At 52.9% G+C, this 26,634-nt stretch overlaps 1 protein-coding gene across 1 annotated transcript in view; it reads left to right on the top strand.

The window, feature by feature from the left end:
- The first annotated feature begins 11,442 nt into the window (after positions 1-11,442).
- Positions 11,443-26,634, top strand: part of LOC119089853 (cyclin-dependent kinase 6) — a 51,915-nt gene continuing 36,723 nt past the window's right edge. Inside the window, exons 1-2 of the mRNA XM_037212665.1 lie at positions 11,443-11,525; positions 17,268-17,701. Of these exons, the coding sequence (XP_037068560.1) occupies positions 11,443-11,525; positions 17,268-17,701 (517 nt within the window). The remainder of the gene's footprint in view (positions 11,526-17,267; positions 17,702-26,634) is intronic.

The raw sequence follows: 26,634 nt of genomic DNA, 5'->3' as shown, positions 1-26,634 counted from the left end.
CATTGAAGAGCGCTCTCGGAGTCCTAAGGTGGCCTCTAGAGTGACACCGTTCCTTTTCAAGGAGAAGGCAATGCCCTTTCAACGCTCTCTGCTCCGTGGGTACCCCTGCATTTCTACTCTTCTGCTTGAATTAAGGTTTATTTGATAAACAATACAAATATGACAAACATCAATGGCCTTTAGTCGAAACAAAGCGGGCTACATTGGTTGCAAAATAATTGGAGAGGGGAGGTTTAGATGGTAGGGACCTTAACTGGGGCCCTAGATTATTCACAAGAGCAACGCCTCTGAATGGGCTACAGGGTAATAAATCGGACTAAGAAAGCCCTTTCATAGATCAAGAGATAAGTTTGCTGGAACATGAGGCCATCTTTATAGATGAGACAGCCGATGCTCTAGATCAGGAGGCCCAATGCTGTATTAAGGAGACCCCTTTGGTGGCCCGGGAGAACTCCGCTACAAACCAGGGGCCCTGTCCTGGGTTATGAAGCACCCTTTATATTCAGAGGGCCCCATTATAAAACGGGAGATCCCTTCCAAAGGCAGATGGCCGCCGTTCTGGATCAGCATGACCTGTTTCTGTACAGCGAGACCCCTTGGCTAGATTTTGAATCGGAAGCATCTTTTTAAGGATAAGGCGCTTCTCGGTGCATCGGGAGGCCCTTTCCTAGAACAAGAGGCCCTGTTTTAGGTGAGCGATGTCCTTAACTGGATAATAAGAAAGCACCCAGTCTGATTCTTTTTCAACTGTAGACATTCGTTTACTTGAATATGATGCATGTAACAGTTTGGTTAGGGAGTACATGTCTTCCGTGCCCTTCCCCCTTAAACACGACGCTGTGCAGGACCTAAATCCTGTGCGCGCTAATGCTTCGGGATCCTCACTGGCCTGTCAGGACCTAACCTAGATCCCACTTGTCCCGGCAGCCCCTGGGAAATCCTCACTACCCAACTCAGAGTGCGTGGCGCTGCGCCTGCATAGCTCTATTCGGCGTCAAATTTGGTGAGCGTAGCATAGATCTTGTCCCCTAAATACAAAACATAGGGATAATCTTTTGCCGCCGCTGGACTTGGGGCATCCGTGTTCAAGAAATTTCGCACAAATACTTCGGAATCCTCAACCACTATGATCCTGCAACCGAGATCATCCTGACCGTCATAGACGTCTAGTGCTGTACTGCGGCCGTTTCTGCCCCCTCCCCCAATGTATGGGAACTGCCCCCGTACAAATGTTAACAAGATTTAAAAAAGGTCTCAAATTTGGTCGCTCCAGTCAACTCTGGGAGAAGAAAACTAAGCCAGTTACCGGACTTCTGGGCGACGCTATGGTGTCTTGAGGTGGAGGATCTTCGCAAATACCACGCGCTTTTACTGCTGCACAAAATACGCTTGTTAAGAGCTTCAGAGCCCATTTCCTCCACCAGCCGAATTAAATGCCAGTTCCGAGTTAGGATTACGAGCCGCGACGACGACCTAAGCCCCTACGATTCCAAAGCGTTTTCACCGAAAAATGTTGTTATTGACCGTGCTGTGCGTACGCTGATTTGCATGCAGGTCTTCACTGCCATTGTCCTTTGTCACGTAACGATAAGCAACGAAATGCCACTACCGTGGGGATTTGCTCCGCCTAATAGCATGGAATAGTTCCACCCGCAAGATGGCAGCACCTCTTCTCGCTCCAATGCGGCAACAGCACACCAGACACGACACGGTGACCATTAAGCTTCAGCTGTAAGAGAGACGCCTCGATGTAACGCAGAGCGTATAGGCACAGGCATACTTGTAAAGATCGAATGTGTGCCTGACGAGGCCCATTTGCCTTTACTGGTGGGTCTTTTGTTACGGTTCCCGGATGCAGTCCAATCCAATCCCACCTTTTAAACACAATCCGTCCCCCCTCTGTCCCTTTCACATATAGTGAACTTTATTCGATCTGATTCAGGAAAGCAAAAATAACCCCGCAAACGCATTTCATTCAATTCAGAATGAAATGGTGAATCAAATATGCATGAACATCTTCGACCTTAAATTAACAACCATAGACAGCCTTCCGCTTGTTTCGATTTGCTTCAGGCCAGGAGTTTCTTAACACTTCTAATTAGTAATCCAAGGTCCTGACTTGTCAAGGGCGAGGCCAGGTGCCCTAACCAGGGCATAAGTACGTCTGCGTAGGTACCAAAAATTTAGTCATTGCGCATTTAAACATGTAGTGCCTAAATCGCAACAACGTCGCAAATTTTGATCGAACTAGCAATGGCACTGTCATGTAGTGCATTAACACTGCTTGCGCCTGGGTGCGCCTCTGCGGCCATCGCCGAAGCCGGAGGCTGACCGGTCGCCGCGGTCAGCGGTCACCGGGACGCCAATCATCTAATACCGGCGGGTGGGCGCGGACATCACACTGGTAGCAGCGAGTGGGGCGTTTCAAATGGAGTCGAGGGAGAAATCGGCGTGGGTTACTGGGGAAGAGCTGGGGGACTTCTTGCGACGCTTGGATGCCTGTGGGCGGGCGGTGGGGATGAAAAGAAAGCGGTGGGAAAGGCGCTTCTTGGCATCGGTTCGCGGATTGCGGTGATGGGTGCGCTGTCAGAAGAGGACACGACGGATGATCGGAACCTGACGTCGGCGCTGCGTCGGGAGTTCGGTCCGTCCCAGAGCTGGTATCAGGACAGGCTCAGTCAGCAAGGTAAGCAAACCTCCGAGACATACGGTGTGCTTCTTTCCGATTTACTCTCTTTGTTTAGAATTGCATATACTGACTCGGGGACTTACACGTCTGTCGGAGCCGCTCTCTTGGGCAGCCGGCTCCTGGATGGCATCTCGTCCGCTGCTGCGGCACAGTTACGTCTGTTGTACCCCAGCATTACGTTGAACAGATACATGCAAGACAAACTGATGAGGTTGTCCATCACTCGCCGTCTTAAACCAGTTCTATAGTGGAGGGGTCTGGAGGGAGGGGTAGATAGTGGAGGGGTAGAGAAGGGAGCGGTTCATCATCTCTGTGACGAGGAAGCCGAACTCTCTCATGCCGTGCTTGGGATCGGCGCGGAGGCCGGGCCAGCTGGCCGGCCGGCTGACACTATCGCCAGTGGCGGGATGACGCCATTCGTAGTCGGACGGGTCAACCAGTGGCCGGCTCAGCGGGGTGGGGAACGCCACGTGACCCGGCCAAGGTCAACTGGGTGGGCGGCCCGCAGGGGCGTGCCCAAGGGGAAGGGGACGATGCGGCAGGGCCGGGCTGGCAGGCGCCAGGACCGGGCCGGGCTGGTTTCCGGGGCAGGCAAATGCGAGGCTGGACATGTGGGATTTCTGGCCATCGGCAGGTGAAGTGTACTCAGGCTGCATTGGGTCACGGTGGGAGGCCACCGACCCCGCGGTCTGCTGGCGTTGTCGTGGGCTTGGACACATTCAGCATGATTGTTCCCGAGCTTTAAACTGAGGAGGATTGCTGCCGTAACCGGCAGCAATCCTCGGCCGGTAACCGGACCCGAGGTAAAAACTTCCCACAATTCGCAGGTCAGTTCGCTTCATGTGCGTAGCCGCATTCCGAAAGTGGATTGCATGTGGTTGGTTCATACGGCAGCAATGGTTACCTGTGTATTGGCATTGTTACTTCAATTAACCCAATCGCAATTTAAATTGCCTCAGTTCCGAGCACCGAACCACAGCCGTCCCCCACGTACACGCAGCCCGGTCAACACCTCGACAGGTAAAGTATTTTCAAACCTGGCGCGCATCCAACGTTGCCTCAGGCGTCAGCGCTACCAAAAAATGTGGCAGCATTCACCACGGATACTACCAAAATCCCCTGCGCGGTGAACAACTGCTCAAAACAGCGCAGCTTTTACAACAGGCATCTCTTCCCGAGGTCAGCTCGTTACCACCCAATCCAGCTGCTATACACCCGATCTCAGCAAATCACACGGCATGTGTTGGTATGGTTTCGTCCAGTGTTTTAATCGGTCCGGCAGCGATCAATGTCGTTCAGGTACTGGTGGTGGAGGATTTGTCCGCTCCGGTCATTCCTGAGAGTGATGTTCTGGCGACGTTTAAACCCTTCCAAGTGTACTACAGCGATCGGGTGCTTTATCTAGGGGTTTTCGCGCATCATTGGAGGAGCGGTTAGATGGCACTCAATTCATCAATTGCACACAACGGAGTTCTTTTGGCTGAACACCACAGTGCCTCGGTCCAACGCGTCGTCTTACACTCTGACCTGCAAGCTGTTGCAGCTAAGGTACTTTTCGGGCATCGTGCGATAACCGTCTGCTCGCTTTACTTTCCTCCTGGCACTCCGTTTCCGACGACAGAAATGAGACCGAGCTTCCCCGCTTCTTCTTTTGCTGGCTGATTTCAATGCTCACCACACATCTTGGGGTTGCGCCCAGACCAACACTTGCGGCAGGCATTGCGAAACTTTTTACATGATGAATCTATCTGTCTTTTAAACACCGGGGCCCGAACTCACATGACCTGGCCGTCAGGCTAGACAGCGGCGTTGAACTTGAGTTTTGCAAGCCCCCAACTGACGGTATACCTGACATAGTCGGTTGAAAATGACTCCTTTGGTAATGATCACTACCCCATCTGGTGGCGTTACCAGAACGGAGCAGCTCTCGGTTCCAGGCCACAACGGTGGAATCTTGGAAAGGCTGACTGGGATGAATTTCAAATACGGGTGGAAACAAGGTTGGCCTCCATTTCAGTGCATGTGCCTGCATCGGAAGAGGAACTCACCTCTACAATCTTACGATCAGCAGAAGAAAGCATGCCACGTACATCCGGTGCCCCACGTCGTCCCTCTGTCCTATGGTGGACGGACCAGTACCGCGACGTTATACATGCGCGTAAAAAAGCCCTGCGAGACTTTGGTTGGCACAGCACTACGGACAACCTAATCGCTTTTCGACGAGCTCAGGCGGCAGCCCGGCGTACTATCGTTCAGGCCAAGCGCGCGTCTTGGCGTTTGTATGTGGGTCAGCTGAATTGCCAAACGCCGGCTTCGGTAGTTTGGGCGCGGGTGAAACGTGTAGCAGACTAACACTCCTCAGTGCCGCACCCCCTACTTCGTATGAATGGCCAGGACATACTGCACTCATCTGATGTGGAGAATGAAATGGCTCGTGCGTTTGCGGGGCGTTGTGGGCGAACAACTGCCGCTCCCGATTTCATACGCCCTCGTGCTCGTTGCGAACTAGCTCAGAAAAACTTTCATACAGCCGAGGAGCTTCCATACAACAAACCTTTCACGATGTTTGAAGTGATGTCTGCCATTGATGGGAGCATGGCGTGGCGGAAGGCCCGGATTTCATTCATAATGATAAGCTCCGGCGACTTCCATCAGCAGCAACACAAGCTATGTTGGCGGCCTTCAACCAGTTGTGGGAGACAGAAGAGCTCCCGACGTCTTGGCAGGAGTCGCTAATAGTTCCGCTGCTGAAGCCCGGTAAGGATGGGACGGATCCGCCGCACTACCGCCCAGTTGCGCTTACCTCCTCTATGTGCAAACTTCTTATACCGTTCACTGATACGCTCCAAGCTAGACTATGCGTGTTTTGTATGTGATGGCGCCTATGAGTCCGTAAAATGTACATTGAATGCGGTCCATCATGCTGCGTTGAGGATAATCACTGGTGCATTTCGTACGTCTCCGACAGCCAGCTTGCGTGTGGAATCCAACGAAACTTCGCTGGCTACCCGAAGAAAGTTGTTCGGTACGCTTTCAAGATCTCGCAATTCCCGAACCATCCAACACATGACGCTGTGCTCTAACGCCACACATCTAATGTTTTTCAACGCGTCCAAATATCACGTGGGTGTTGCACGCCCACGTAACCTGCCGACCGCTCCGTGGGTGGTAGTTTCGCCAACTGTCGACGTCTCGTTGTCGGAGGATCGGAAGTAAGATATGATTCCGTGTGTTGCCAGATCAACAGCTCTGAAACATATCGAAACATATAGGGGGGGGGGGGGGGGGGGTCAGAATTACGTATACTGACGGCTTCAAAACGGATACGGGTGTTAGTTCCGCTTTTGTGTTTGGCCCCGATACGCGATCATTTACACTGCCAATCCATGCGCCCGTATATACTGTAGAGCTTGTGGCCATCATTAAAGCGCTTTGCTTTATAGAGGTGATCGAAGACAGCCTGCACGTGCTGTTGTCGGATTCCCTAAGTGCCCTTTTGGCAATTAAGACTTTTTAGTCGGGTAAATCCCCTCATATAGGACATTTTACTACGCCTCTACTCTCTGTGCCGGGCTGACAAGACCACGGGCTGACGGGCTGCCGCAAAGCGCGCTGCTCTTCGTCCCTGTCGCAAAACGTTTCCAATACCCGCTACAGACCTGCACTCAACCATCTCTACCTCTTTGCACAGAGAATAGCAGAGCACATGGGATGCGGTGGGCACCAGTAAACTGAAAAGCATTAAGTCGATTGTTCAGTAATGACAGTCATCCCATCGGAAGTCTAGACAGGAGGAAGTTATCTTGTGTCGCTTGCGGATTGGCCATGCTCATGCCTCACATCTAAGCCTACTCTGTCGCGACGAGCTACCACGGTGTCGCCACTGCAACGCCACGCTCACAGTGCCCCGCAAGGGCACCGGCTTCGGCCGGTGTAGGGGACTAGCGCCACCTCGGGTCCCAGCTCCGGTAACGGGTGGACAGCGCAAGCTGTTCCTTTCAGGGCGTAGCGACCCTGCAGGTACGTGAGCTCCTGCTCCTTGTCCCGCCCGCTCCCTCCACATTGCCCGCACTCCCGCATCCGGTCCTATCACCGCTTCTCATCCTCGTTTTATCGGGGTCGCCGTGCCCCCTCGCCCACGTCCCCGGATTGATCGGATCCTGGTGGCTGAGGGACGCGTCGTGCGGGTCAGTCACAGCGCGTCCCAGCACTCCACTTTGGCCAGGATATCCGGGGGCGTGGGGGGCCCGTGGAGCCCCACACGGGACTAGCGGCTTGTCGCTCGCGCTGCGGCTGGGTGCTCCGTGCGGTTCTCCGCTTGGGGCGCCTGGCCGTGCGCAGCGGCTTAAGGGGTCAAGTGGCTGCGGCGCTGAACCACGGTCAGGACGGAGAGGGGTCTCCCCGGTTACACCTGGCCGTGCAGGAGGCGTCGTTCGTCCCATATAGCACCGGGGTAGCCCTGGCGGCGACCACCTCCCGAGGGAGTTTAGGACCGTCCCCCAGTTGGGCTCCGAGGTGGGTGGGGAGCCCCGGTGCCGAATGCTTGCTAGAAATTGCATGGCTTCTCAAAACTCAACAAACACCCGGCCCCCGAAAAAAGGTTGGACAGCGCTGAGGCCCGGGTGCGAGGGGGATTCTGCCATCCCTTGCCCTCGGATTCTGATCTTCTCCAGTAGAGATGTAAAGCTTTCCACCCTATCACCGTTCCAACGACGCAACGGCTGTGACAAGCTTGGAGGCATCACGAGATGTGACAAGCTGAGGGATGACAACATCGGTGTAGAGTTCGCCAGTGGTCTGGAGGTCAAGCGTGCATTAGAAGCGAAAGAGTTCATTTATAGCATTCGTGATGAGGACGGGAAACATGACAAAACCGTGGCTTTGACAGTAACACCACACAACACAAAATTCATCTAGAGGCGTCGTAAATTGTTTTGACCTTCGTGATGTGAATGAGAGCGAAATCGTCGAGGAGCTCTCGGAATTCGGCGTAACCGCCGTGCGTAGAATCCTGGTTAGGAGAGAAGGAGAGCTGAATGCTACCAACAACATCATTCTCACTTTCAATCGTCCGGATCTGCCATCAGATATCCGTGTGGGCTGTGCCCGCGTGAAAGGCCGTGCTTTTGTTCCCAATCCAATGTGCTGTTTCCAATGTCAACGGTTCGGCCATACGAAGCCCCATTGTCGCAATAAGCCAGTATGCAGCAAGTGTTCGTCCACGACCCACCTGAGAGACAACTGCACCGCTGACCAGCCTTATTGCGTCAACTGTGGTAAGGACCAAACACCACACACTGTGTTTGACCGTTCATGTCCAGCGTTCGTCAGAGAAAAGGAGATACTTTCGCTAAAAACATCCAAAAACATATCTTTCCGAGAGGCCAGAGACCTATATGACGCGATTCATCCTAAGCTCTCGTATGCATCGAAAGTAAAAACTGCTTTGCCGCACAACGTCATCGAGCAGATGATGGCCATTCAGTTCCTGGGACTTTTGAAATCGTTTGGTCTTACTGTTGTACCTTCAGCACGTACACCGGACTCCCAGCCGGCAGTCCGAACTCCTTCATCGCCGGCCGACCAGTCTGTAGCTGACGTTGGCTTCCGGGCTAAGCCCCTGCTTCATCCCCGGCGCTTGGCCGGTCGGCGCCCACCATGGTGCCGACTCCCCCGGCGCCGCGGTCTCCTGCCGGAGAGGAGGGTTGGACGGTGGTCCGGCGCGGCCGTGGCCCGCGTACTTCACCGGCCTCCGCGTCAGTTTCTTCGCCACCCTCGTCTGCCTCCGCTTCGCGTGCTCCGTTGCTTTTGTCACCTCTGACACCACTAGCGAATGCTTGCGGGCTGGCGATAGAAACGTTGGAGCGGCACGAGGCGGACAGGCGCGCCCGCGATGCCAAGCGGGCGCGCTTGGCATCGCGCATTTACTATGTTACCTGTTACATAGGCATTTACTATGTTACACCTCACCATATATCGGCCATATCCTCAGGTTCGTATCGCATGTTAAGTTCTGCACTTGATATACACCTGCCTGAGGAGTTCATACCGCGTGTAGGAAGTGTTCAGGCTGCTGAAAAGTTTTATGATCAATTTATTATGGGTTCGCCTAATCGGATATCATCGGTGACGAATCTCGCGTTCCTGTCACGACTCAGAGCTTTTTAGTTCTGACTGATATAGGATTTTTAGCCATTCACACCCGTAGGTAGTCATTTAGCTGTTATGGGCGCAAAATGACCTGAGTAGTCGGCGGGCCTCAAACCTCCAATCAACAGCGACCATCAAAATGGGTTCCAAACCAAGGGAATTGGAATGTTGGATAAGCGCGCAGGCCGCCATGTCAGCGATCTGCCTCCGCGTCCCTGGTCTGAAATGATTTGGGGTTCTTCTTGGCCATAAGTGCAACAGGTGGCGATCCGCCGGTGTTGATGCCGAAACGGGCATGATGTGTTCGTTCCAGCACAGCGTCAGAACTTACGAACACGTCCCGATGCCCGTCGAACAGACTTTAGTTTCCGCGACTGACCTCACTGCCTTCCGTTTCAGCCAAATCAACGTTTACTGGTTCGACTCATTTAGACTTGTCAACCCCCGCTGGAGCCGTCTGTACGTCTTCAACCCTGCCAAAGGCGGAACAGATATAAAGACAGACAGAATCTGGTCCGGGGTTTCCCACAAGAATTGGGATACAGCCATCCACCCCAGACCGAGTCAGGCAAGGACTAGCTGCATTTCCATACCGTTCCACTTGCTGAGGATCCGGATCAAATATAACATCTCGAGAAATCGATCCGAAGTCCTAAGCATGTGCTAAATATTCCTTTCAGAAAATGGTTCCACTGTTAAATCATACGCAAGGCGGACGGAAACTGGCTGCAGCGGAGTACCATCTAACCGCTCCTCCAATGATGCGCGAAAACCCCTAGATAAGGCACCCGATCACTATAGTATACTTGGAAGGGTTGAAACGAAGCCAGAACATCACTCCCAAGAATAGCCGGAGCGGAAAAATCCTCCACCACCAGTACCTGAATGGCATTGATCGCTGCCGGGCCGATTAAAACGCTGGCTGAAACCATACCAACACATGCCGTGTGATTGGCTGAGCTCGGGTGTATAGCCGCTGGGTTGGGTGGTAACGAGCTGACCTCGGGAAGAGATGCCGGTACACAGGTAACCATTGCTGCCGTATTAACCAACCACGTGCAATCCACTTTCGGAATGCGGCTACGCACATGAAGCGAACTGACCTGCGAATTGTGGGAAGTTTTTACCTCGGGTCCGGTTACCTGCCGAGGATTTCTGCCGGTTACGGCAGCAATCCTCGTCAGTTTAAAGCTCGAGGACAATCATGTTGAATGTGTCCTAACTCACAACAACGCCAGCAGACCACGGGGTCGGTGGTCCCCGGCCGTGACCCAGTGGAGCCTGAGTACGCTTCACCTACCGGTGGCCAGAAATCCCACATGTCCAGCCTCGCATTTGCCTGCCCCGAAAACCAGCCCGGTCCGACCTTGGCGCCGGCCAGCCCGGCCCTGCCGCACTGTGCGCCTCCTGGGTACGCTCCTGCGAGCCGCCCGTCCAGCTGACCTTGGCCGGGTCACGTGGTGGTCCCCTGTCCCGCTGAGCCGGCCACTGGCTGACCCGCTCGACTCCGAATGACGTCACACTGCCCTCGGCGACAGTGCCAGTCGGCCGGCAGGCTGGCCCGGCCGCCGCGCCGATCCCAAGCACGGCATGAGAGAGTTCGGCTTCCTCGTCCCGGAAATGATCAACCCCTCGCTTCTCTACCGCAGACCCCTCCACAATGTAACTGATTTCAGACGGCGAGCAATGAACAGGCCTCATCAGTTTGTCTGGCATGTATCTGTTTAACGTCAATGCTGGGGCACAACGGACGTAATTAGGTTAACCTTTTATTAGCGAGGTTAGCTCGGATGCATCGGATTTTGGGTTGGGCTGTGATTTTTTTACAGAGTGGAACCAATCGGATGTCAACAGGCCAGTGAGCTTTGCCTCAAAGAGCTTTACAGATAGTAAACAGAATTAGCACAGTCGAGATAAGGTGTTTACTTTTGTTTTGGCATTGAGGAAGTTCCGACCGCACTTGCTTGGAGGGCGCTTTAAGTGGTTCAATGATCACTGTGGGGTTCAGTGGCTACGCAACACCAAACGTCCGAGAGGGTGTTACGCACGCTCGGTCGAAGAGACTGGGGAGCTCAGTTTTTCCATGCATTTCAGAAGAACCGTGAACAACTAACATGCTGATGCTCTGTCTCGCGGGATGATCTCCGCAGCGCAGCCAGCGCCACAGTCTCAGCCACACGATCTGATACACCTGGTGGAGGAAGATGCGAGATGCCCAGGAACAGGACGAAACGTCGAGGGCACTGCGCATGGAAACACGCCTCAAAAGAGTGCAGGGTCCACACAGCCGTCGATGGCGACAGCATAGCTTTGAGCCGGCCATTGATAAGAACAGCAGTTTGTTAGTCGTCGTCAAAGCAGTTATAAAGGACACACTGGTCCCCAAAGGCCTCAGTCCGCGTGCTTTGAGCCTCAAGCATGACGAGTTTGGCCATTTCGGTACTGGAAAAACATGTCAGCTGCTGAAGTAGGCTGGCTGTTTGGTGAAGCAGGCTGTGTGGTGCGAAATGGAGCAGGATGTCAGAAACTTCTGTGGTAGTTGTTTGGTGTGTGCACGTTCAAACAACATGCAGCGCCTTTTCACGGAGCCGTTGGAAACGACGATGCCGCCCACAGCTCCTTGGCAGCACGTCGTTGTTGACCTGATGGGACCGTTCGGGCGGCAGACCACAGAGCAGGGCAATCGGTACGTTCCAGCCACACTGGACCTCCTGACCAAAAGTGTCAGGTTGGCCGCCATCCCAGACAAATCGGCAGACACCGTCGCCAGCTCACTGATCGAGAGTGTCGTGTACCGTCACGGTCTCCCGGAAGCCATGCTGACGGCTCGCGGTCTGGAATTTAACAAACAGCATCTGGCGGTGTTGGCACAATCGATGGGCATAGGGAAAAAAAGTCTAGTGCATTCCATCTGCAGTCGAATGGAGCCTTGGAAAGGGCGAACCAGACAATCGGTGTCCTGATCGGTCGCAACGTGCAGGAGTCGGAACGCGAATGGGACAAGCGTATGGGTACTAATAGATTGCAGTGCATGTCAGCTCCTCACAACGCCACCAGCAGGTCTCCATCTTTCTCCAGTTTGACCGCGACCCACCACTCCTGAGATAGCTCGAACGTAAGAAAGCTCTTCAGGCCGTTTTTGCACAGAACAGTCTTGGGTCAGAAACGTGGTGAAAACGTTGGCGAGAACTCAGGAGGATATAGCAAGACGGGAGCAGAAGAAAAGAACGGGAAATAGTGGACAAGAGACGAAAAACGACAGATATGATCCCGTAACGTCTGGGGATCAGGTGATTGTGGAGATTCCACAGAAGCCAGGAACGCCAGAAAAGTTCAGCTCGTTGGGATGGCTCTTTATAGTGATCATCTGCCGACAAGGGAACACATACCGCGTCAAAAAGAGAGGACAACAACCTGTGAGCGGAAGGCAGCCGCATCTGACGAGTCAGGGTGACGGGGACCGGGGGACAGAGGCAGACGAGATGGTGACAAATGACGGGGACAGATGGCCAGCTTGACGTGGAATCAGGGGATGTGGGACTCTGAAAATGACCCGGAGTGTGAAAATAGCGAGTCTGAAAATTCCGAGAGACATACTGAAGAAACTGAGGTGATGCTGATCGCCCCAATGAACCGCGAGTGTTCCCCACCACCGTCGCGGTGAGAGGCGAGCCCGCCCTCCTGAGCCATACGGCGAATGGACCGTGTAGTCTGCATGGTATGGGGATGGAAAGGTTGATAGCGACAGACCCGCAAGCTGGGGAGGGGAAAGTGTGTGTAGTGTGTTACTAGTGCGCACGTTCGTTAGGCAGCCTTGCGCGCGCCTGGGCACGACTCTGCAGCCGATCGCCGGAGGCGGGGCTGACCGGTCGCCGCGGACAGCGGTTCCCGGAACGCCAGATACCGGTGAGTGCGCGCAGATATCACAGCCCGATAATTGAGGCGCTTTTTCGCCGACTCGCCCTGTCATTGCCCTGAAACAGCCTCGTGTACCCCTTTCTTAACGGTAGTTGCTATATATTCGCAATCCCTCGCCTCAGATACACAGCACCTCATTGGAAGCTAGCTCCATCTTCGTTCGAAGGCCTCGCGGTGCAGCTGTCTGCAGCATTTATGCGTAAAAGATGATGACCGAAAATTTCGCATGCCCATGGGCTCACTCTTGAATCGCCTGTCCCTGGACTAGTGACAACCAATCCATCTTGTGACTGGTTGGGTTATTAATACATCTGGACCTTTAACACCTTCCCGCTTCCCATAACCTTCCTGCATTGTCGACAAAGTTCCAACGCAGAAAATCCTGAGGACAGCTATCTAGTCTGTACGTTTTCCCGACCAGCCGTTGTTTCCCACGGCCGTCGCAGGGGTGGGGAGCTCGGTCGTTATCGCTCGCTTTGATCAGTTTGCCAAACGAGAGCAATCGTTGTCCATGGCTCAACAGAACCCCAAAGGAAAGACGGACCTTTGTTCGTGGCGGGACCTAGCGGTGCTGTTGGGAAGCGTTGTGTCTGCAATGCGACCAGGGGCGTCACCACGGCCTTTTGAAAAGGATGGGGGGGGGGGGGGGCGGGGGGCGAACGCTCGCTTGAAGTTGACTCGTGTTTAGAGGTGGAAAGAACTGTCTGTCCAGACTGATGAATGCTCAAATAGAGCTAAAATGTCTCATTTCAGGATGCTAATATATCTGTCTATATATATATATATATATATATATATATATATATATATATATATATATATATATATATATCAGCCGAAATACAACAGAACAAAATATTTGAGTTTCGGATCGCCAAAGGGCATGGAAGAGGAAAAATGGCTAGACCCGAGGAAACTACGAATCAATAAGTGGATCATACCACACGTAAAACGGCTGCTCAAGAAATACCTCTTTAGATGCTCGATTTGAGGCCACGGCTCTGCTAGTGGGGTCTCTTAATGCGATCATCATCCAGGCCTCTGGGCCCTTCAGCCTTCCAACTGAGCCCCTGATCTTTAGTCTTTAGTCCCGATCTTTAGTCTGTGCTGCCCGGCGCCAGTGCTTCCCAAATGCTGCGTCGAACACGGCCTCTCCTGTGTCAAGTACGCGGCCGCTCCAGTGCCGAACGTGCGCCCACCCTAGTTCCGAAAACGCACCCACTGCTGGACACGTTGCCTCTCCTGTGCCGAACGTACGGCCTTTCCTGTGCCGGACATGCTGCCTCTCCTGAGCAGGACGTCCAGCCTCTCTTGCTGTGTCGGACATGCAGCCTCTCCTGTGCCAGACGAACGGCAACTCCATGCCGAAGGTTTGCCCACTCCAGTGGTGGCCGTCCATCACTCCGAAATACGCTTAAAAAGCTTTCTCCGCAGATTTGGCGCACGCACTGCTGCCGCTGGGAACAACAGCGCTCCAGTGAGCAGCTCACCGCCGCCGCAATGAGGCACTGGCGCCGCAAGCTCTGTTAAGATGCAAAACATTATGACACGTTAAGGCTCAATGCAGGAAGTAGCTGGGCGATGGTATACTTTTTACGAGTTCGTGATATGCGGCCATTAGGACCTAGGTCCATAGCTGGAGCATGTGATATACTGTACGCGAATATGCCCATAGCAGGTAAGCAGAGAAACGCTGTGGGTGGTTTTGATATGCACGCTACCCGAATTCTGGTTGGGAGTGGTTGTTTGAAATCAATTATTGGTCTGAATCAACCGAAAATCAAAATCGTTGTTCGACATGAAACAAGGTTGTGATCTAAGGAAATGGTCACAGCGACCCCAAATTCCAAATAATCAACCAATCTCGCCAAGCGTGGCCCGTTATTCGGACATTGACCCGTCATCCATACAAGTCAGGCTCTGAAAAAGGTTATAAAATGTCGAGTTTCTGGTCGGCGGTTCTGAATTGGGGAGTACAAACTTTCTGGGCGCGGATTGTAAAATCTGAGTTTTGGGCATAATGGAAAGCTATGAAATTCCATTCCAGACACTGCAGTTCTAGACATAGGCGATAGCTGTGATACAAAATAACATAGCCGTTCTCAGTTTAAGGTAACGCGTTTTGTAACATTAAGAAGAGGGTACAGCTGATAGCCAAGCGGTGGAGCGTGTTTTTATGAATGGGCTAAATCCTAAAGAGCTCTTTCTTGAACACTGGTGTTGCCACAGTGTGCTTTGAGATAGTGCGCAGCGTTTGTTCCGTGCCATTTACGGTTGTGATATGGCCGCTGCCCAAAACATCAACATTCCGAAGCGAAAATCTTAATTTCGTTTATGGCTCATGGCTGCTTAGTTATTTTCTATTTTTAAATATACCAGCCCAATCGCCACGGGAGTGAAATTTACCAATTACAGACCTGGGTGCAGGTGACAATTGCGGCTGTTCCAAATTTCGTCGATGACGGAAACGACACTTTTTTGCACCTGTCACAACCCTTAGCAGATCTGCTACGTACGAGACGCTCTTTGCGCATATAAAAAAGAACTGCGTTCAGGCGCGGTCGACTCATAGTACACCAAATTTGGCCGCGATTTATATCTTACATTGGTGGAAGCGTGATTAAATTGCAACCTCCCAGTTATACACCCCGAAAATCTGCAAGCTTGACAGGAAAGGGATGGTCTTTAATGATGCCTGGAAATCGAGCCCATCTCCCTATACCTTGATTCACCTCTGTTGCATAAGACAACAACAATCACCCGCACGCTGATCAGCCTCAACCACTCTTCAACTTCCATGACCTCAATTATTTGACAAGCTTGTTTTGTTTCTGCCGGCCTCATCAACTGCATCCCTTCTGCTGTGTTGGCTTTAAAGCGACAACCACTTTCGTGTCCACAATCCCATTGCAACCGTCGCCCCCAGTTAGCCTCCAAGATGGGTGGGGAGGCTGAGTGCCGAAAGCTGAACTTACATCGCATGACAACTCTAACTGCCCATAGCATCCGGCCCCCGAAAGAGGGACGGACCGTCGTTGAGCCCGGATGCAGTGGTTTCACACCTGTTCCTCGGATCTTGGTTCTTCGAAGTGATGAAAGAGCCCTCCCATCCATTTCCAAGAGCCCTGCACCCACCCCTGCAACGCCGTTCTAAGGCTGCAAGATGTGCATTCCAACTTCTCAATGCGCGTCCCAGGGTGCTGGAAGCCCGTCTGGGCCGCCGTTTCTCATTTCCACTGTATGTTGCTGTTGTTGTACAGTTTTACACAATCTGTTTCTGAGCACTTCGGGCTAGAGTTCTCCGGGATAAATCCCTGGTAAGTGGGTGAATGGGTTACCCCATTTCTCTGTCGGGGGCAGACTGGTAGCGCATTTCAGCAATAATTTTGCAGCTCTGGTGCAGCCCAATGCCATTTCCCAGTTAAAAATGGTTCATTGAATGTTCTAAGTCTTACAAAAGTTCGGTTTATGAAGATATGCATGTTTGAACCATCCCGCAAAAAACAGCGTTTTCACGCAGCCGCAGCATTGCTGCCATATAACTTAGTCCCAGAATGACGTCACAGCATCGCTACCCAGAGTGCAGTAATGCTGGGTGCTTCGACCGCTACGACGTGACTGAGATCAACAAAGCGCTGGCGCGTCCGCCGGGAACACGGCAGCTAAACACGCCACAGGCACGCCATTGCTGTTGGGTCGGTGCTGCGCGATGCCATCGGGTCGAGCCTGTCGGTCTGCAGTAGGGTTCGGCGGCTGCAGTCGGAGCCACGGAACTGTGGAGTCCTCCTGTACCTGCGGTTCAACTGACAGCTTTGTCGAGGCGGTGTGTACGATCAGAGCCGGAAGGCGACGGAGGGTATTTGGGACGTGCGCCAACCTCTCCCCGCGATGTGGCTGGGGGTGGTCGTCGTTCTGCCGGCTTTGACAGCGGGCCTAACGGCCATAACGGGCGACTTCTTCGATCGCGAGGCTGGCAGCTTCACCGACGAGGCGTTCTCATCACACCACAGCTGCAAGCGTTCTTGAATGCGCCTCGCTCTGCGGTCGTCTGGAGCCCGAGTACTGCGACGGCTTCCGGTACGGGCCAGCCGGCCGGTGCGACCTGTTGTCAGACCCGCAGCACTGCCTGCCCTCCGGACCAGCGTTGCCAGAGCTGGGTGACAGCTACTCCCGGGGATCCGTCACGCGCCTCAACACCCCCATGTGACCCCGGCTGGATTCCGTTCCGCGGCAGTTGCTACTTCCGGAACACGGAGACGGGCTACCGTTGGACTTCCAACAAAAATTGCGAGGATTTGAACAGGTGCGCAGGACTTGTCTCCATCAACGACGAGGTGGAACTAAAATTTCTACAGCATCATTCCAGTCGGCCAGGCGACGCAGAATGGGTGGGACCTAAACGATCATTAACGACGACGGATTGGATAAATCCGGACAAAACGCTCTTTGAAACCCCCATACCTGTACAGGCTGTGGATGATGGTGGCAAATGCCTAAATTTGCCGCACAGACGCATCTCCTCCTCCTTGAAGCATCGCACATGCTCCGGATCTTCCATTCGTGCGGTATGCGAGTTTCGCCTGCCCCGTGGACTCCTGTCGGGCTGTCCGCCCGACTGGCTGGATCTCGACGCCCGTTGCTACCTGCTGGTCACGGCACCGCTGGCCTTCCACGCGGCCGACCAGCACTGCGGCCAGCTGGCGGAAGGAGCCCGCCTGGGCCAGCCGCCCGAGGAGGGCGTGCACACCATCCTGGCCGCCCACGCCACGCAAACGGGCGTCACCGGCCACCTCTGGGTCGGCGTGCACGACGAGGTCACCGACGGCAGCTGGGTGGCTTTGGACGGGATGGCATGGTACCTCAAGTGGGACGCGTCCGGCGCCCATCTGCAGCCAAGCTCGACCGCCAACTGCGCCAAGATGGCGGTGCCCACGGCTGTGGCGAGTGTCGCGTCGTGCCATGATCCTCTGCCGTTCGTGTGCGGGCTGTCGAGGCGCGCTCCCTGAGAGTGGTCTGGGCATCAAGCGGGCCACGGCCGGCCGGGTTTGATCGAGATTACTTTTTCCAAGCACAGTGACGTGGCTCCGCACGTGACCCCGTGACCCCGCACGTGACCCCGTGACGCCGCACGTGACGTGAAGCCGACCCCGCACGACACGGCCTATCTCTCTCCTACCAAGAATACGGTCAGTTAGACCCCAAATGTTCAAGGTATCCGAGGCGACCGAGACGGCCGGTCCATTTTTGGAATATTCCTAGGGGTGAAGCATTCCCATAACAAATATGATGTTACCACTGGTCTCGTACAATCTTGGTCTAACTGTTCCTTGAACTCCGTTTTCTCCCAGATACATTGACGTGTTTCTGGAACCAAGTTTTTAAACGCACGGTCCCTTGAAATAGGTTCCTGTTCTCATACCAATCCAGTCATGTGTGTCTGTGTCTCTTCGCCCGCGTCCCCGGGTTGATCGGATCGTCGTGGGTGAGGGGCACGTCGTGCAGGTCATTCATAGCACGTCTCAAAACCCAACTTTGGCACGATATCCGAATGCGCGGGGGTCCGTAGGGCCTTATTTGAGTCAGCGGTTTTTTGCTCGCGCTGCGGCTGGGTGCTCCGTGCGGGTTGCTGCTTGGGGCGTCTGGTGGCCGCACGCAGCGACTTAAGGGGTCAGAAACAGATTGTGTAAAACAGTACAACATACAACAACAACATGCAGTGGAAATGAGAAACGGTGGCCCAGACGGGCTTCCAGCACCCCGGGACGCGCATTGAGAAGTTGGAATGCACATCTTGTAGCCTTAGAAGGGCGTTGCAGGGGTGGGTGCAGGGCTATTGGAAATGGATGGGAGGGCTTTTTCATCACTTCGAAAAACCAAGATCCGAGCAGCAGGGCGAAACCACTGCAGCCGGGCTCAACGACGGTCCGTCCCTCTTTCGGGGGCCGGATGCTATGGGTAGTTAGAGTTGTCATGCGATGTAAGTTCAGCTTTCGGCACTCGGCCTCCCCACCCATCTTGGAGGCTAACTGGGGGCGACGATTGCAATGGGATTATGGACACTAAGGTGGTTGTCGCTTTAAAGCCAACACAGCAGAAGGGATGCAGTTGATCAGGCCGGCAGAAACAAAACAAGCTTGTCAACCAATTGAGGTCATGGAAGTTGAAGAGTGGTTGAGGCTGATCAACGTGCGGCTGATTATTGTTGTCTTATGCAACAGAGGTGAATCAAGGTATAGTGAGATGGGCTCGGTTTCCAGGCATCATTAAAGAACCCTCCCTTTCCTGTCAAGCTTGCAGATTTTCGGGGTGTATGACTGGCAGCCTACAATTTAATCCCGCTTCCACCAATGTAAGATATAATTCGCGGCCAAATTTGGTGTACTATGAGTCGACCGCGCCTGAACGCAGTTCTTTTTTATATGCGCAAAGAGCGTCTCGTACGCAGCAGCTCTGCTAAGTGTTGTGACAGGTGCAAAATAGTGTCGTTTCCGTCATCGATGAAGTTTGGAACAGCCGCAGTTGTCACCTGCACCCAGGTCTTTTATTGGTAAATTTCACTCCCGTGGCGATTGGGCTGGTATATTTAAAAATAGAACATAAGTAAGAGGCCATGAGCCATAAACGAAATTAAGATTTTCGCTTCGGAATGTTGATGTTTTGGGCAGCGGCCGTATCACAACCGTAAATGGCACGGAACAAACGATGTGCACTATCTCAAAGCATACTGTGGCAACACCAGTGTTCGAGAAAGAGCTCTTATAGGATTTAGCCCATTCATCAAAACACGCTCCACCGCTTGGCTATCTGCTGTACCCTCTTCTTAATGTTACAAAACGCGTTACCTTAAACTGAGAACGGCTATGTTATTTTGTATCACAGCTATCGCCTATGTCTAGAACTGCAGTGTCTGGAATGGAATTTCATAGCTTGCCATGATGCCCAAAACTCAGATTTTACAATCTGCGCCCAGAAAGTTTGTGCTCCCCAATCCAGAACCACCAACCAGAAATTCGACATTAGAGAACCTATTTCAGAGCCTGGCTTGCATGGATGACGGGTCAATGTCCGAATAACGGGCTGCGCTTGGCGAGATTGGTTGATTATTTGGAATTTGGAGGCGCTGTGACCACTTCCTTAGATCACAATCTTGTTTCGTGTTTAGCGACGATTTTGATTTTCGGTTGATTCAGACCAATGACTGATTTCAATCAACCACTCCCCATCAAAATCCGGGTAGCGTGCATATCAAAACCACCCACAGCGTTTCTCTGCTTACCTGTTATGGGCATATTCGCGTACAGCACACCATATGCTCCAGCTATGGACCTAGGACCTAATGGCCGCGTATCACAAGCTCATAAAAGTATACCATCGCTCAGCTACTTCCTGCATTGAGCCTCAACGTGTCATGATGTTTTGCATCTTAACAGAGCTTGCGGCGCCAGTGCCTCATTGCGTCGGCGGTGAGCTGCTCACTGGAGAGCTGTTGTTCCCAGCGGCAGCAGTGCGTGCGTCAACTCCGCGGAGAAAGCTTTTTAAGCGTATTTCGGAGTGATGGACGGCCACCACTGGAGTGGGCAAACCTTCGGCATGGAGTTGCCGTTCGTCTGGCACAGGAGAGGCTGCATGTCCGACACAGCAGGAGAGGCTGCACGTCCTGCTCGGGAGAGGCAGCATGTCCGGCACAGGAAAGGCCGTACGTTCGGCACAGGAGAGGCAACGTGTCCAGCAGTGGGTGCGTTTTCGGAACTAGGGTGGGCGCACGTTCGGCACTGGAGCGGCCGCGTACCTGACACAGGAGAGGCCGTGTTCGACGCAGCATTTGGGAAGCACTGGCGCCGGGCTGCACAGCGCTTCGCCCTGGCCCTGATTCGCCGTTTTCATAGCGAGGACTATTAGAGGCAAGGGGAGCCAATACGGCCCCCCCCCCTTTGTCATTTCAAAACTAAGACAGACAGGGCCTCTTGGAAGGAAGCGGTGGGTGGGGGCTCAACAACACCTTACGATTAGCAATAAGTTACATTCTCCCTGGCCTATAATTTGTCATACTAGGCGAGGGTCAAAGGTCAAATTTTCCTACAAATTTGCCTTCTGAGCTTCTCAAGCCCTTACGTATTATGGCATGCTCCGCAGTGACACAAAGTTTAAATAGCCAATTTCCACACATACGTATGATGCGCGCATCCGTTTATGTAACGGTGTCACGCGCATCGCCGGTTTGTGCCCGGCGTCCGTGCCAGCCGTGGATCGCTGGGCAGTGTTCCTAAAAACGAGTAGCTCCTCGGAAAGCAGATTTGCTAGAGGCACGCTATGATGTCAAAACACGCGCAATGAATGCTCCAGAGGACACAGAAAGTTTGGGTGCAAGTGCACGGCATGCCGGAAAGACGTCCTCTGACACTCTGAGGGCTCAGTTTTCTGCCAGATACATTGACGTGTTTCTGGAAACTAAGTTTTTAAACGCACGGTCCTTCGAAATAGGTCCCTGTTCTCATACCGATCCAGTCATGTGTGTCTGACCTTCATGGCTGGTGCTCATGTGAGCTATTAGGAATATAGGCTGTTGTATGCGTTTTGATCTGGGTCAGCAACGCTGTAAGCATGACCAACTCCGTTCTAAATCTGACTTATGGAAAGGTTGTAAAAATCGCTGGGAAATTGGACGACATGGAGAACAAAAAGTCGGAGATAAAAATACATGTTTTCACGCGACGCATGCTGTGATAATGTTTTTGTCTAAAAGCGTTGGTGACAGTCACGCAAGATTTGTGATACACGCTGCATAGTCTAACATAAGGCCTTCATGGTCATGTATTTCGTGGCACAACACTACCGGACCTCTTCGGAGAGCCCCTTTACCGTACTCTATGTAACCAAAGTATGTTTTTCAGGTTTCATCCCGACCCAGCTCCAGAATATCGTACGATATTTAGTTGGCCGATTGACTCAGTGCCAGCTCGGCGACAAATCAATACATTTCCAATGGCTCGCCCGCTCGAATGGTTCGCCTTTTTCCAACCGACTCTCCCTGCTGGGGCGCTGGCCTTGGCCGATGTAGGGGGCTAGTGCCTCCTCGGGTCGTAGCGCCGGTAACGGGTGGACAGCGCAAGTTGTTCCTCTCAGGACCTAGCAACCTTGCCGGTACGTGAGCCCCCGCTCTTCGCACCGCCCGTTTCCTCCCCATCACCTGAATTCCGGCATACGGCCTTCTTACCACTGCTCATCCTCGTTTTGTCGGGGTCGCCGTGTCCCTTCGCCCGCATCCCCGGGTTGATTGGATCGTCGTGGGTGAGGGGCACATCGTGCAGGTCATTCACAGCACGTCTCAAAACCCAACTTTGGCACGATATCCGAATGCGCGGGGGTCCGTAGGGCCTTATTTGAGTCAGCGGTTTTTTGCTCGCGCTGCGGCTGGGTGCTCCGTGCGGGTTGCTGCTTGGGGCGTCTGGTGGCCGCACGCAGCGGCTTAAGGGGTCAGAAACAGATTGTGTAAAACAGTACAACATACAACAACAACATGCAGTGGAAATGAGAAACGGTGGCCCAGACGGGCTTCCAGCACCCCGGGACGCGCATTGAGAAGTTGGAATGCACATCTTGTAGCCTTAGAAGGGCGTTGCAGGGGTGGGTGCAGGGCTATTGGAAATGGATGGGAGGGCTTTTTCATCACTTCGAAAAACCAAGATCCGAGCAGCAGGGCGAAACCACTGCAGCCGGGCTCAACGACGGTCCGTCCCCCTTTCGGGGGCCGGATGCTATGGGTAGTTAGAGTTGTGATGCGATGTAAGTTCAGCTTTCGGCACTCGGCCTCCCCACCCATCTTGAAGGCTAACTGGGGGCGACGGTTGCAATGGGATTATGGACACTAAGGTGGTTGTCGCTTTAAAGCCAACACAGCGAAAGGGATGCAGTTGATCAGGCCGGCAGAAACAAAACAAGCTTGTCAACCAATTGAGGTCATGGAAGTTGAAGAGTGGTTGAGGCTGATCAACGTGCCGCTGGTTATTGTTGTCTTATGCAGCAGAGGTGAATCAAGGTATAGGGAGATGGGCTCGATTTCCAGGCATCATTAAAGAACCCTCCCTTTCCTGTCAAGCTTGCAGATTTTCGGGGTGTATAACTGGGAGGTTGCAATTTAATCACGCTTCCACCAATGTAAGATATAAATCGCGGCCAAATTTGGTGTACTATGAGTCGACCGCGCCTGAACGCAGTTCTTTTTTATATGCGCAAAGAGCGTCTCGTACGTAGCAGATCTGCTAAGGGTTGTGACAGGTGCAAAAAAGTGTCGTTTCCGTCATCGACGAAATTTGGAACAGCCGCAATTGTCACCTGCACCCAGGTCTGTAATTGGTAAATTTCACTCCCGTGGCGATTGGGCTGGTATATTTAAAAATAGAAAATAACTAAGCAGCCATGAGCCATAAACGAAATTAAGATTTTCGCTTCGGAATGTTGATGTTTTGGGCAGCGGCCATATCACAACCGTAAATGGCACGGAACAAACGCTGCGCACTATCTCAAAGCACACTGTGGCAACACCAGTGTTCAAGAAAGAGCTCTTTAGGATTTAGCCCATTCATAAAAACACGCTCCACCGCTTGGCTATCAGCTGTACCCTCTTCTTAATGTTACAAAACGCGTTACCTTAAACTGAGAACGGCTATGTTATTTTGTATCACAGCTATCGCCTATGTCTAGAACTGCAGTGTCTGGAATGGAATTTCATAGCTTTCCATTATGCCCAAAACTCAGATTTTACAATCCGCGCCCAGAAAGTTTGTACTCCCCAATTCAGAACCGCCGACCAGAAACTCGACATTTTATAACCTTTTTCAGAGCCTGACTTGTATGGATGACGGGTCAATGTCCGAATAACGGGCCACGCTTGGCGAGATTGGTTGATTATTTGGAATTTGGGGTCGCTGTGACCATTTCCTTAGATCACAACCTTGTTTCATGTCGAACAACGATTTTGATTTTCGGTTGATTCAGACCAATAATTGATTTCAAACAACCACTCCCAACCAGAATTCGGGTAGCGTGCATATCAAAACCACCCACAGCGTTTCTCTGCTTACCTGTTATGGGCATATTCGCGTACAGCACACCATATGCTCCAGCTATGGACCTAGGACCTAATGGCCGCGTATCACAAGCTCATAAAAGTATACCATCGCTCAGCTACTTCCTGCATTGAGCCTCAACGTGTCATGATGTTTTGCATCTTAACAGAGCTTGCGGCGCCAGTGCCTCATTGCGTCGGCGGTGAGCTGCTCACTGGAGAGCTGTTGTTCCCAGCGGCAGCAGTGCGTGCGTCAACTCTGCGGAGAAAGCTTTTTAAGCGTATTTCGGAGTGATGGACGGCCACCACTGGAGTGGGCAAACCTTCGGCATGGAGTTGCCGTTCGTCTGGCACAGGAGAGGCTGCATGTCCGACACAGCAGGAGAGGCTGCACGTCCTGCTCGGGAGAGGCAGCATGTCCGGCACAGGAAAGGCCGTACGTTCGGCACAGGAGAGGCAACGTGTCCAGCAGTGGGTGCGTTTTCGCAACTAGGGTGGGCGCACGTTCGGCACTGGAGCGGCCGCGTACCTGACACAGGAGAGGCCGTGTTCGACGCAGCATTTGGGAAGCACTGGCGCCGGGCTGCACAGCGCTTCGCCCTGGCCCTGATTCGCCGTTTTTCATAGCGAGGACTATTAGAGGCAAGGGGAGCCAATACGGCCCCCCCCCCTTTGTCATTTCAAAACTAAGACAGACAGGGCCTCTTGGAAGGAGGCGGTGGGTGGGGCTCAACAACACCTTACGATTAGCAATAAGTTACATGCTCCCTGGCCTATAATTTGTCATACTAGGCGAGGTCAAAGGTCAAATTTTCCTACAAATTTGCCTTCTGAGCTTCTCAAGCCCTTACGTATTATGGCATGCTCCGCAGTGACACAAAGTTTAAATAGCCAATTTCCACACATACGTATGATGCGCGCATCCGTTTATGTAACGGTGTCACGCGCATCGCCGGTTTGTGCCCGGCGTCCGTGCCAGCCGTGGATCGCTGGGCAGTGTTCCTAAAAACGAGTAGCTCCTCGGAAAGCAGATTTGCTAGAGGCACGCTATGATGTCAAAACACGCGATGAATGCTCCAGAGGACACAGAAAGTTTGGGTGCAAGTGCACGGCATGCCGGAAAGACGTCCTCTGACACTCTGAGGGCTCAGTTTTCTGCCAGATACATTGACGTGTTTCTGGAACTAAGTTTTTAAACGCACGGTCCTTCGAAATAGGTCCCTGTTCTCATACCGATCCAGTCATGTGTGTCTGACCTTCATGGCTGGTGCTCATGTGAGCTATTAGGAATATAGGCTGTTGTATGCGTTTTGATCTGGGTCAGCAACGCTGTAAGCATGACCAACTCCGTTCTAAATCTGACTTATGGAAAGGTTGTAAAAATCGCTGGGAAATTGGACGACATGGAGAACAAAAGTCGGAGATAAAAATACATGTTTTCACGCGACGCATGCTGTGATAATGTTTTTGTCTAAAAGCGTTGGTGACAGTCACGGCAAGATTTGTGATACACGCTGCATAGTCTAACATAAGGCCTTCATGGTCATGTATTTCGTGGCACAACACTACCGGACCTCTTCGGAGAGCCCCTTTACCGTACTCTATGTAACCAAAGTATGTTTTTCAGGTTTCATCCCGACCCAGCTCCAGAATATCGTACGATATTTAGTTGGCCGATTGACTCAGTGCCAGCTCGGCGACAAATCAATACATTTCCAATGGCTCGCCCGCTCGAATGGTTCGCCTTTTTCCAACCGACTCTCCCTGCTGGGGCGCTGGCCTTGGCCGATGTAGGGGGCTAGTGCCTCCTCGGGTCGTAGCGCCGGTAACGGGTGGACAGCGCAAGTTGTTCCTCTCAGGACCTAGCAACCTTGCCGGTACGTGAGCCCCCGCTCTTCGCACCGCCCGTTTCCTCCCCATCACCTGAATTCCGGCATACGGCCTTCTTACCACTGCTCATCCTCGTTTTGTCGGGGTCGCCGTGTCCCTTCGCCCGCATCCCCGGGTTGATTGGATCGTCGTGGGTGAGGGGCACATCGTGCAGGTCATTCACAGCACGTCTCAAAACCCAACTTTGGCACGATATCCGAATGCGCGGGGGTCCGTAGGGCCTTATTTGAGTCAGCGGTTTTTTGCTCGCGCTGCGGCTGGGTGCTCCGTGCGGGTTGCTGCTTGGGGCGTCTGGTGGCCGCACGCAGCGACTTAAGGGGTCAGAAACAGATTGTGTAAAACAGTACAACATACAACAACAACATGCAGTGGAAATGAGAAACGGTGGCCCAGACGGGCTTCCAGCACCCCGGGACGCGCATTGAGAAGTTGGAATGCACATCTTGTAGCCTTAGAAGGGCGTTGCAGGGGTGGGTGCAGGGCTATTGGAAATGGATGGGAGGGCTTTTTCATCACTTCGAAAAACCAAGATCCGAGCAGCAGGGCGAAACCACTGCAGCCGGGCTCAACGACGGTCCGTCCCTCTTTCGGGGGCCGGATGCTATGGGCAGTTAGAGTTGTCATGCGATGTAAGTTCAGCTTTCGGCACTCAGCCTCCCCACCCATCTTGGAGGCTAACTGGGGGCGACGGTTGCAATGGGATTGTGGACACGAAAGTGGTTGTCGCTTTAAAGCCAACACAGCAGAAGGGATGCAGTTGATGAGGCCGGCAGAAACAAAACAAGCTTGTCAAATAATTGAGGTCATGGAAGTTGAAGAGTGGTTGAGGCTGATCAGCGTGCGGGTGATTGTTGTTGTCTTATGCAACAGAGGTGAATCAAGGTATAGGGAGATGGGCTCGATTTCCAGGCATCATTAAAGA

This window comes from Pollicipes pollicipes, unplaced genomic scaffold, assembly GCF_011947565.3.
Source record: "Pollicipes pollicipes isolate AB1234 unplaced genomic scaffold, Ppol_2.1 Scaffold_3087;HRSCAF=3621_pilon_pilon_pilon, whole genome shotgun sequence".
NCBI classification, from domain to species: domain Eukaryota; kingdom Metazoa; phylum Arthropoda; class Thecostraca; order Pollicipedomorpha; family Pollicipedidae; genus Pollicipes; species Pollicipes pollicipes.
The sequence above is the reverse complement of the archived record's forward strand: the minus strand, read 5'-3'. Positions and strand labels throughout refer to the sequence as shown.